Raw genomic sequence first — 13243 nt, forward strand, 5'->3', positions numbered from 1 at the left:
GCAGTATCGTATCTCCCATTTCATCTTCATCTACATCCTCTTCCACTTCCATAATATTGTCCTCAAGTACATTGCCCTTGTATAGACCCTCTATATACTCCCTCCACCTTTCTGCTTTCCCTTCTTTGCCTAGAACTGGGTTTCCATCTGAACTCTTGATATTCATACAAGTGGTTCTCTTTTCTCCAAAGGTCTCTTTAATTTTCCTGTAGGCAGTATCTATCTTACCCCTAGTGAGATAAGCCTCTACATCCTTACATTTGTGCTCTAGCCATCCCTGCTTAGCCATTTTGCACTTAATGTCGATCTCATTTTTGAGACGTTTGTATTCTTTTTTGCGTGCTTCATTTACTACATTTTTATATTTTCTCCTTTCATCAATTAAATTCAATATTTATTCTGTTACCCAAGGATTTCTACTAGCCCTCGCCTTTTTATCTACTAGTTCCTCTGCTGCCTTCACTACTTCATCTCTCAAAGCTACCCATTCTTCTTCCACTGTATTTCTTTCCCACATTTGTGACAATTGTTCCCTTATGCTCTCCCTGAAACTCTGTACAACCTCTGGTTTAGTCAGTTTATCCAGGTCCCATCTCCTTAAATTGCCACCTTTTTGCAGTTTCTTCAGTTTTAATCTACAGTTCATAACTAATAGATTGTGATCAGAGTCCACATCTGCCCCTGGAAATGTCTTACAATTTAAAACCTGGTTCCTAAATCTTTGTCTTAACAGTATGTAATCTATCTGAAACCTTCTAGTATCTCCAGGGTTCTTCCATGTATACAACCTTCTTTTATGATTCTCGAACCAAGTGTTAGCTATGATTAAGTTCCGCTCTGTGCAAAATTCTATCAGGCGGCTTCCTCTTTCATTTCTTAGCCTCAATCCATATTCACCTACTACTTTTCCTCCTCTTCCTTATGTACTACCGAATTCCTGTCACCCATGACTATTAAATTTTCGTCTCCCTTCACTATCTGAATAATTTCTTTTATTTCATCATACATTTCTTCAATTTCTTCGTCATCTGCATGGCTAGTTGGCATATAAACTTGTACTACTGTAGTAGACGTGGGCTTCATGTCTATCTTGGCCACAATAGTGCGTTCACTATGCTGTTTGTAGTAGGTTACCCGCACTCCTATTTTTTTTTTATTCTTTATTAAACCGACTTCTGCATTACCCCTATTTGATTTTGTATTTATAGTCCTGTATTCCCCTGAACATAAGTCTTGTTCCTCCAGCCAGCGAACTTCATTAATTCCTACTATATCTAACTTTAATTTATCCATTTCCATTTTTAAGTTTTCTAACCTACCTGCTCGATTAAGGGATCTGACATTCCACGCTCCGATCCGTAGAACGCCAGTTTTCTTTCTCCTGATAACGACGTCCTCTTGAGCAGTCCCCGCCCGGAGATCCGAATGGGGGACTATTTTACCTCCGGAATATTTTACCCAAGAGGACGCCATCGTCATTAAACCATACAGTAAAGCTGCATGCCCTCGGGAAAAATTACGGCTGTAGTTTCCCCTTGCTTTCAGCCGTTCGCAGTACCAGCACAGCAAGGCCGTTTTGGTTAGTGTTACAAGGCCAGATCAGTCAATCATCCAGACTATTGCCCCTGCAACTACTGAAAAGGCTGCTGCCCCTCTTCAGGAACCACACGTTTGTCTGGCCTCTCAACAGATACCCCTCCGTTGTAGTTGCACCTACGGTACGGCTATCTGTATCGCTGAGGCACGCAAGCCTCCCCACCAACGGCAAGGTCCATGGTTCTTCTCATCCAAATGCCCATACTAATTCCCATCATGCCCCGCGGCCAACCGTGCAGTTTGAACGTCCTAACGCAAACCGTTCGGAAGTTATAACGATTTTATTTCATATAGTTCATTGTCACCCTGTACATTTATCCCATTGTGAGAGAAGATGATCAATGCCTTGGTGTAAAAATGTCTGTCATAGCCCGCCAGACCATGATTGTTACACAGGCGTGGTGCTCTTCGTCCAAAGTAAATTGACGGCCACAAATGTCTTTCTTCAGGGCTCCAAAAATATGGAAATCGCATGGGAGAGATCGGGACTGTATGGAGGATGTGTAAGGTCTTCCCACAGAAACTTCCACAGCGAAGTCGAAACATCCACGACACCATGTGTTCGGACATTATCCTACAACAGAATGATGCTGTCTGTTGATGCGCTCAGCGGTACATGGCCACCTTGCAAAAACTGAAGCGCGCCGTCGAGTCCAGACGCCCAGAAATGTTGACGGACGGCATTTTGTTGCTGGGTAATGCCCTCCTGCCAAGGTTGTTTCGACGACGCCGCAGAAGTTTCGCTGGGAAGTCCTCCATACAGTCACGATCTCACTCCATGCGATTTCCACATTTTTGGAGCTCTGAAGAAAGATACTCGTTGCTGTCGATTTGTTTCGTGCGAAGACGTGCACACATGGGTACGATCATGGTTCCGCAGGCAACCGCAAACATTTTTCTGTCATGATTGACCGTCTTGTATCACAGTGGCATAAATGTATTAAAAGCTGTGGCGTTTATTTTTGAAATAACAAAGAGTTTACTTTCTTTCTTTTCAACTGTTCGTTACATCGATTTAAGGAGCCAGTTAACGAGCTCAAGTGGTAATCGCCTGAAAAAAAGATATCTTTGCCTGTACGTGTTCCGTATGCATGCGTGCGTATGTACTGGGTGACAGTTATTGAACTATGTGAAATAAAATCGTCATAATTTCTGAACGGTTTGCATTAGAACGTTTAAACTGCACGGTTGGCCGTGGGGCGTGATGGGAATTAGTATGGTTTGGTTTGGCGACGAAGCCACTTTCGTTTTGGATAGATTCATAAATAAACAAAATTGGCGCATTTGAGAGACTGAGAATTCTCATTTCGCGATCGAGAAGTCTCTTCACCCTCAACAAGTGACTGTGTGGTGTGCAATGTCCAGTCACGGAACAATCGGTGCGATATTTCTTGATGGCACAGTGACTACCGAACAGTATGTGAAGGTTTTGGAAGATGATTTCATCCCCATTATCCAAAGTTACCCTGATTTCGACAAGATGTGGTTTCTTGCAAGACGGAGCTTGATCCCATCAAAGCAGGAGAGCGTTTGGTGTCCTACAAGAGCACTTTGGGAACCTCATTCTGGCTCTATGGTATCCAGAAGCAACTGGCACGGGCCTCGATTGGCCGCCATATTCTTCGCATCTGAACACATGCGACTCTTTTGTGCAGGGATGTATTAAAGACAAGGTGTACAGCAATAACCCTAAGACCACTGCTGATCTGAAAACACCCATTCAGGTCATCGACAGCATCGATGTTCCGACATTTCAGCGGGTCATGCAGTATTTCACTATTTGTCTGCGCCATATCATAACCAATAACGGCAGACATATCGAATATGTCATAACCTAAATCCGAATATCTGTAGCGATATGTACATGTCGAATAAAGTGTGTGCACCTCGTAGTTTGTAAATAATTTAGGTTTTTTTTGTATAGTTCAATAATTGTCACCCCGTACCTGTGTATGTGCGTGTGTGTTTACTTAGACTACATGCTAGTTACATAAAAAGAGAAATGATGACGTACATTGGCGTTGGTGAAGGCGCCGACAATATACGGGACGACGATCCCCGACAGGTTGGCGAATGTGTTGACAATGCCGACAACCGTCCCGGAGTAGTTGGGTGCGATGACATGCATGTTCATGTAGGGCCCCGAGCAGTTGGCGGACATGAGGAAGCCGTTGATTGCCAGCACAGCCACGATCACGGGCGCGTTGCAGCCCACCTGCGAGACCACGATCAGCGTCGCTGTCGGCACCAGAGTACCTGCAAAAAGCCGATTTCAGTCTTATCGTTGCCTGCAGTATTTAGTGATGATTGCTTGGGGCCACTTAACAATAGTATGATCCGTTTCTCATCAGCCAGAAGATGATGAAAAGTCTACATCGATGGCAGAGAAATTAACCTTTGTCTCGACTGCTTAATCGCATCAAATGACGAGCTGTAGTCACATAAAGTCCGTTCAAAATGGTTCAAATGGCTCTAAGCACTATGGGACTTAAAATCTGAGGTCATCAGTCCCCTAGACTTAGAACTACTTAAACCTAACTAACCTAAGGACATCACATACATCCATGCCCGAGGCAGGATTCGAACCTGCGACTGTAGCAGCAGTGCGGTTCCGGACTGAAGCGCATTGAAACGCTCGGTCACAGCGCCCAGCCACATGAAGTTGCGACAGCATTTAAAATCGTATGAAACGCTCAGCTCGCAAATATCGCGCGTCACTATGAGTGTGATTTGGTAAGTCTGGTAAATTTCTATGAAAGAATGGAACACTTTTGTTGTACCTTCGTGGTTGGTAAACTTGACTATTCTGAGGGTCGTGTAACGAATTTCAACAATGTATACCGTACAGTTCATTCTTGACAGCCGTCTAAATTGGTCAGTGTGTCGACTGCGTTTGGAAATGGAGAATATGGAGTTTCGGGATGTTATTAAGCATTTCCTATTGAAACGTTGAGCAAATCAAAACAGAATTGGATGAAGATCACGCGGACTCTGGACCATCATTGAAGACCATTAACTTTTGGATTAACGAATTTAAACGTGGTCACCACAAGCTGAACCATGTACGAAATCCATTATATGGTAATGCAAGATCAATAAATAAAAATACATAAGATTGCTGAGGCTGTAGGCACCTCAAATGAGCGAGCGCTTAATATCGCCCACGCAGAACTGGTTCTGCAGAATCTGTGTGCGAGGTAGGCGGCGCGATTGCCAACAGTCGACCAAGAACGCATCAGGTACAACATTTCAACACAATGATGTGTGGAGTAGTGCATTATCTTTTGAAAGAACACTTTTTTGCGTGTCAGCTGTTGTATTTTTTCAATCAATGCAAGTTTCAAACGATCCAACAATGAAATATAATAGGGTAGAGTTATGGATCGCAATCCGCAAAGCTTTTTGCACCGATTTGTGACTATTGAGGAAATCTGGATACATCGTTATTCACCAGGGTCAGAACAATGGACATAGAATGGTCAAAGTGCACCAAAGAAGGAAAGACCATCTTGTCAGCTGGTAAGGTGATGGCCACTGTTTTTTGGGATTCTCAAGGAATAATCTTCATAGACTATCTGGAAGAAGGCAGAACCGTAAGTGAACCCTATTATGTTTCATTGTTGGATCGTTTGAAACTTACATTTGCTGATAAAAGACAACAGCTGGCACGCAAAAAGGTGCTCTTTCAAAGGATAATGCACCATCCCACAAATCAGCGATGACATCAACATCTACATCATACTCCGCAAGCCATCTAATGGTGTGTGGCGGTGGGTACTTTCGGAACCACTATCTGATCCCTCCAACACTGTTCCACTCGCGACTGAAAAAAAAAAAATGTAAATGAAGTCCCATGCTTCTTTACAGAGCGTAGGGGAACGATGCGGGAGACCCGCACCGCCTTTCTAGGCAAGGTCCTAATGGAGGTGGTTTGCCGTTGCCTTCCTCCGACCGTAATGGGGATGAATGATGATGATGATGAAGACGACACAACAACACCCAGTCATCTCGAGGCAGGAAAAATCCCTGACCCCGCCGGGAATCGAACCCGGGACTCCGTGCTCGGGAAGCGAGAACGCTACCGCGAGAGCACGAGGGCGGACCCACTCGCGAATACTGCGTGGAAAAAATGATTGTCGGTAAGCCTCTGTATTGGGTCTAATTTCTCGAATTTTGTCCTTGTGGTCAAGAAGCGAGATGCATGTGGGGGGGAAGTAATACGTTGTCTGACTCCTCCTGAAAAGTGCTGACCCGGAATTCCAACAGTAAAGCTCTCTGTGATGCACAACGCCTATCTTGTAACGTCTGCCAGTGGTGTTTGTTTAGCATCTCCGTAACGCTCTCTCGCCAGCTAAACGATACCGTGACGAAACGCGCAGCTCTTCGTTCGATCTATCAGTCCTACCTGATAGTGATCCCAGATACATTAACAGTACTCAAGAATCGGGCGAGCAAGCTCCTTATAAGTCACTTCTTTCGTGAATGAGTTACATTTCCTTAAGATTCTTACGACGAATCTGAGTCTTGTGTTTGCTTTTCCCACTACCTGTTTTATCTGATCATTCCACTTACGATCGCTCTGGATAGTTACGCCTGGATATTTTACGGCAGACGCTGTCTCCAGCTGTTAGTCATCAGTAGTGTTGCTGTACAGTAGTGGATTTCTTCTCCTACGTGTGCGCAATATGTTACATTCATTTACGTTCAGGGTCAACTGCCAGAGCCTGCACCATTCATCAGTGCTCTGCAGGTCATTTTTGCTTCGTTCAGTTTTTGTTTGTCAGCTAGGTTTTTACTTCTCTTGAATCTGAGATGATGTGCTCTTTGTTTACGATGACAATGGCGAAACTGCATGAACTGGGCTTTGAATTGGTTCGTCATCCATCCTATGCAACAGACTTAGCCCCAAGTAACTTCTTCCTGTTGCCTGGTTTGAAACTTTGGGTTGCTGGTAAGAAATTTTCATACAAAGAGGAAGTGATAGTTGCAGTCATCGAGAACTTTGCAAAGTTTGACAGAATCTATTTTTCCGACGGGACGAAAACGCTGGAGGATCGCCGAACCTAGTGTATATTCCTCAAAACAGACGATGTCGAGAAGTAAGATGAGTTGTTCACAAAACAAGACTTATCAAATCATACTTGTAGTTCAATTTCTAGGTAATAGATGGCTCTTAAATATATTGTAAACTGAAACGCAGGGCAAGTGTGTCACGTGGCAGGTGATCTTAGCAAACAATCAAGCTGACGAAGAGAATAGCTCGTGGTAGTAATGAGGAGGGTTCACAGAAGCTTGTTAATACTGTTTTTAACACTAGTAATGAACTGAGTGTTTGTCTTTCAGTGATGTAGTTTCTGAAGTTCAAAGTGCCCTTGAATATCAGAAGGAAATGAAACTTCCTCGCAGATTAAAACTGTGTGCTGGACTGAGACTGGAACTCGGGACCTTAGCTTTTCGTGGGCAAGTGCTCTACCATCTGAGCTACCCAATTATGACTCACGACGCCTCCTCACAGCTTTAATGCCGGCAGTACCTTGTCTCCCACCTTCCGAACTTCACAGAAACTCTCCTGCAGACCTTGCAGAACTAACACTCCTGAGAGAAAGGATACCCTTTCTTCCAGGAGTGCTAGTTCTGCAAGCTCGGCAGGAGAGTTACACCCTTTCTTCCAGGAGTGCTAGTTCTTCAAAGTCTGCAGGAGAGCTTCTGTGAAGGCACACAGCGTTAATCTGCCATGTAGTTTCATATCAGCACACAGTCCGTTGCAGAATGAAAGTATTGTTCTGCGGAAGGATATGGGTTGCATGGTCCGTCAAAACCAGAGGGTAGCTCTCTTTCCAATCGTGCGGCGCACAGGGAAGGTGTATAGAAATATGTTTTTTACCTTCTTCATTATGTATTGCAAGGTCAGTGGGAAGGAAAAACACATACTACACCGAATCTAGGATCAGTGTTGCAAAGCAACTGCTAAAGAGTAGAGCTAACTCTGTTCACCAGAGAGCGTCGTCGAATACTGTCCCTATAAGACTTCAGGCAGAAACATGGACATAATCCCCGATGCACAAATCTTCAACTGAGGAGAAAAATAAGACACAAAAAGATGTACTGCGTACTACTGAAGAGGAAAAAGATGTGAAAGTTCATGGCAGTCTAAAAATGTGGTGATGTTCTGCATTTAGAAAATTGTTATCAGGTCTACCACAACCAGCAATCATACTAGCTGAATTGTAGAACAATTATACTAAATTACAGGTATTAAATCTGATTTCACAGCAACCAATAGCGTATTTAAATACGATCTCATTCGGGGGGGGGGGGGGAATTGTTGTGGGGGAGGAGACCAGACAGCGAGGTCATCGGATTAGCGAAGGACGGGGTGGGAAGTCGGCCGTGCCCTTTCAAAGGAACTATCCCGGCATATTCTGAGATAAAACTACTTTTAATTGTAACCGAAATACCAAAAAAGATTATCTATTCGAAATGTTTACAGAATCTCTTCTGCTGACTTTTTATCAACAAAGCGAAAACCGTCTGTAAAAATATTTTCTTAATTTGGGGTAAACTTGGGATTGGAAAAGCAAAATAATATTTTTTATTAACATTACTGCGGAAGATGGCCTCCAAAAGAAACATATTTTTACATTACGGCTAGGACTTCTCCTTCATCAAATAATGATATTTGTGCTCTTTCAGAGATATGATTAGTTATATGCATGCATGTGTTAAAGGACTGTTTACTTGTACCTTTGGTTGCCATCTAGACCTGCAGTAGCTCTAAAGGTGGATCACAGAAATGTGAAACAGAAAAAAAACATGAGCAATATAACGTACAGGACATATGCAGTAAATGATTTTTAACCCTAGATGTGACATCGATATTTCTAGGAGTGACTAACGAAATCGTTAAAACTCTAGAGCAGCGATTCCCAAACTTTTCCTCTGACGAAACACTTTGAGAATCCTGGTACTTTGACAGAATCCCTTGTTTGTTGTGAAGGTTAAAGAAATTTAATTAAAAAATGATAAAAACTTGTTTATTCAGTGATTACTCCAATTTTAAATCATAACTAACAACACAGAAATCATAATAAAATTTTACAAAATTTAAAAAAAAGGTGATAAAGTTTTTCGCGGAGCACTTATTCACATTCCGTTGAACACCAACGTTGCGCACAACACTGTTTCGGAAACACTGCTCTAGACAGAGAAGAAGTTTTTGTAAGAAAAATGTCTCTCTTCCACAACCCTTCGGAATTACACGTTTCGTACTTTTAGTTATGGAGCCCCCTGAATAACACGCTACAGTCGACATTGAGAAACGTATTTTGGAATCAGTGAGTTACAGCCCAGTTTCCTTTGTGACAAAACAAGTTAAGAAAACTCAATCCTTTCAAGCGGATAATGGTGCATTTGAACCAGTACAAAAAAGTTTCAACCGAGTGAAACTCATAGAAAGTAAGAGGATAACAAGTCACAATTTGCGCTACTTTTTCCAATAAAAGCAAAATGTTCACAAAATGAAAGATATTATAAAGATGGCACTATATGAATAGTAGTAGTTTCGGATTAAGTTCGACTTTCTCTCATGTGCGTAACTCGTCTTGTGGAACGGTATCGACAGACATAGAACTTCGCATACATCTGTGTCTCAATGGACTTAAAGATATTTTAAGCTTCTTTTCCACGAATTTACTCATTAGGTCTCTTTTAACAGAATGCGTTCGTTTACTGTTTAACTTTGATCAATGATACAACATTTCATCCACTATCGGAAAACAACACCAATATGGAAAACATGTAACGAAATTTAGAGTGAAATCTTAGACAGGGTGCATAAAAACATGTGTCAGAAACTTGACGCCAAAACACTACAAAATGTTCGTATGAACATGACCGGAAAAGCCTTCATTAGGAGAGTATGAAAGTAATTCCCTGTAGTGACTCCTTGTTGTGTAATTTCACTGAATTGTGCATCTTTACATACTTTCTTGTTTACAGTTCGTCATGGCATTTGTGTTGTTTTGCTTGATTATCGTTTGTCCTGTTTTAAAATAACTTCCATAACAACATGTCACAGCGATGTAATCAGTGTTTGAAATAACGGACATGCACATGTACGGCCTAGCAGATGGAAATGCGGACGCAACACCTCAAGTTTATACTGAACGTAACCCTGGGAGGCTGTTACCTTAAAGCAAGAACGTTTGCGAGAGACAGCCTCATTTGAGAAGAGAGCGTATGGTGGAAGACCATACGATGTGCCAACGGCTGAACTCCAAGATAGGGTTCTTCGTACTGTGGATGAAACTCCAACCAGTAAGGCGTTAATCACATGACGGTGTGGAACATTCTGCATGAAACTCTTCTACATACACTTTTATCACCTTCAACGACTGCAAGGAATAATTGAGGCAGGATTTGAGACAAAAATAACTTTTAGTCAACACGTGTTATTCCAGTTTGCTGTTTTTGTGCTGTACTAAGCACTTTACCCTATTCTCTGATTAGGCTGGCTTTTCAAGGATTGGGATCTGCACTTATCATAACAATCACGTCAGCTCTTATGAAAACGTTCATTAAGTGCGACAAGACAGAAACCAACAGAGGTTCAGCCTCAACGTTTGGGGTGGAATTATTCGTGACCATATCATTAGCCCCTTCTTTTCGCAACGTTTTGTGGACAAATGTAACTGCAGTTTCTCAGAAATGAGGTGCTTCATTTACTCGATAACGTACTTCTACCTCTAGAGGCATCGACCAAATGTCGTTTACGCACGATGGTACTCCGCAGGAAATTTGTATCTCGATAACCAGTTTCCGAAAGATTGGTCGAATGGGATCCGCTATTCGATCACCACATTTGAATCTAATAGATTTCTTTTTAGTGGGGGAGGGGGGACACTTAAATATCTTGGCGTATTCGACTGCTGTACCCAATGTCGGTGTTCTGAGAGAGCGTATCCAAAAAGGATTTGACCAAATACGCAACACACCAGGAGTTTTCTTCAACGGATGGCAAAGTATGGAACGCAGGCTCAGGTGATACATGGAATTATGAGGTCACTTCGACCACGTTCTGTAAATGTAAATGTGTCAGGTGAACGTATCATTTTTGTTCCAATCATAAAAAATCTTGTTGTACCTATGTAAAGAAGAATTTTCAGATCCAAGTTCATATGACCTTTTTGTAATGTTTTAATGGCAAGTATAAATCTCTTAAAGTTCCCGACACATGTTTTTATACAAGCTGTGTGTCAATACGTGAACCAACGGCAAAACATAGCGAGATAAAACGAATATACAGCACAAGAAATAAATTAAACAACAAAATTGTACGCTATTGAGGGATAAGAAATTAAAAGACTACTATTAGCGAGCCTTGAGCACTGGAGGTCGCCACTAAAGGGAGTGAAGAATTTTTGATAAAATTCGCTCGAATTTCACGCCACCTCAAGTGTTTTAAAATCCACAAACTTCCAGGCGAGCACTCCTCGCCCATTGTGAAGTGGTGGCCGTCTTTTGGTTGCTGCTACTGTTCTTAAATAGCCGCGCTGCTTCCTGGTGCTCGTTCCAGTGCCATATAAAGTAATGTTTTCGCTGCGCGCCTTCCGCGCCCGCTTCAGCTTCTGGATGGCCGCGTCCCAAACCGTGATTAGCTGGAGGCCACTGTCTTTATTGAAGGTGGTGTCATAAATCGAATTTATGCCGCTTTAGGAGCCAGATATTTTTCCTGTTACTGAGCTACAGAATGGCAAAAATGCAAGCTTCTTCGAGTCCTCATCGGGGTCCTCCTGCTCACCTGTTGTGGGAAAGATGGCTTGAGAAATCTGGCAATAGTTGTGCCCGTTTCGCTTTAATACTTACCGTAAGTAGTTCAGTACCTTCTGAAGGTTTTCAGCGTCCGAGACGGCTTCCGTTTGATGCACTAAGATCCTCAGAACAGAACGATTCTGCGACGGATGGTGATAGCTGATAGCGTACAGCTATCGGTCTGCTGTGGGTGGGTTTCCGGTAAACACTGTGGTTGAGATATCCATTTGCTTCATGGCGGATGAGGACGTCAAGGAACAGCAAGATACATCTGTCTCTACCCCCATGGTGAATTTAATGTTGCCACGGATATTCTTGATGTGATCCAAAAATTCTCCCATCTTTCCAAGACCACGACACCAGATAATGAACGTGTCCTCGATGAAACGTTAAAAGCAACTAGACTCTGCAGGAGCCATGTCCAGAACGATGTCGTCAAAATGCTCCGTAAACAGGTTGGCTGCAAATGGAGCTAATGGGCTCCCCTTAGTCGTCGCTAAGGGGAGCCATTAGCCGTCCGTCTGGTTCAGATATTCTCTCCATCGCACAAAAAATACGATGGCATCAGGCCGGCCGCGGTGGCCGTGCGGTTCTGGCGCTGCAGTCCGGAACCGCGGGACTGCTACGGTCGCAGGTTCGAATCCTGCCTCGGGCATGGGTGTGTGTGATGTCCTTAGGTTAGTTAGGTTTAAGTAGTTCTAAGTTCTAGGGGACTTATGACCTAAGATGTTGAGTCCCATAGTGCTCAGAGCCATTTGAACGATGGCATCAGAGTGTGCAAACCACTTGACGCAGCTGGAAGCTCGAGAGTATTTTATCAGTATATATCGCTGCCAAACAGTTCATTAGTATACGAGCAATTTTGTTTTGCCACGCGCGATTTAGCGGAGTTTAAATGCAACATAAAAACTATGTTTGTCTTGTGGTATATTTGGCTTTTAAAACAATGAACGATCGGCTTGTACTTACCCATTCCGTTTATAATGCGAAATCCGTGAAGTTTGGATATGTAGCCCTTCCGGAACACAAAATCGGTGAGCCATCCGAAGAACAGACTGCCGCCCGCACTTATGACGTGGGGCGCGGCCGACAGGAAGCCGTTCTGCAACGAATAGACACATAGTGAAATAGGTTAAAGATACGTGAGTGGTCGCTTCTCAGATTACAAACATTGCTATAAAATGACATCGAATGCCTACAAGTCGTCCCACCAAATAAAAATAATGGAACAGAACTGGTATTATAAGTTTTCGGTGGATGTTTATATACTACAGACTGATTAATGTTCACTGGAGACTGTGTTCGTATTTGTTGAAGGCTGTCCGTAAAAAATCACCATGTTGGTACTCGACTACGAAAGCGCAATCACTTTTGTGTATCAAGCTTGAGTAGACCCCTATAGATGTATGAGACGAACGATGGGTGCACTGAGAGTGAATATTGAGGGAACACTGATATTCGTCTTATTGTCTGCTCACTACGTAAGGAGCAGCCATTGCTTGTAGTCGCGCGGGGAAGCCGCGCGGTCTCAGGCGCCTTGTCACGGTCCGTGCGTCTCCCCCCGTCGGAGGTTCGAGTCCTCCCTCGAGCATGGGTGTGTTTGTTGTCCATAGCGTAATTTAGTTTAAGTAGTGTGTAGGCTTAGGAACCAATGGCCTCAGCTGTTTGGTCCCATAACACCTTACCACAAATTTCCAATTTCGGTTACTCGGTAAGTCCCTAATCGGTGTTAACTGTCGCAGTTAAATTTCCCAAGGAAAATATTGAAACGAAATGGAGAAGGCTTGTAACTGATGTGAGGTGTCTGGATCTACGATCTAGAAATGGCGCAAGATGC

The 13243-nt window shown here is 43.1% G+C and overlaps 1 protein-coding gene across 1 annotated transcript in view; it reads right to left on the reverse strand.

Moving 5' to 3' along the window:
* LOC126163380 (sialin-like) overlaps positions 1–13243 on the reverse strand; it is a 161056-nt gene that overhangs the window by 17714 nt on the left and 130099 nt on the right. The window contains exons 7-8 of the mRNA XM_049920172.1: positions 12376–12508; positions 3611–3852 (exon numbers count right to left, since the gene is read on the reverse strand). Of these exons, the coding sequence (XP_049776129.1) occupies positions 3611–3852; positions 12376–12508 (375 nt within the window). The remainder of the gene's footprint in view (positions 1–3610; positions 3853–12375; positions 12509–13243) is intronic.

This window comes from Schistocerca cancellata, chromosome 1 (genome assembly GCF_023864275.1).
Source record: "Schistocerca cancellata isolate TAMUIC-IGC-003103 chromosome 1, iqSchCanc2.1, whole genome shotgun sequence".
In the NCBI taxonomy this organism is placed as follows: domain Eukaryota; kingdom Metazoa; phylum Arthropoda; class Insecta; order Orthoptera; family Acrididae; genus Schistocerca; species Schistocerca cancellata.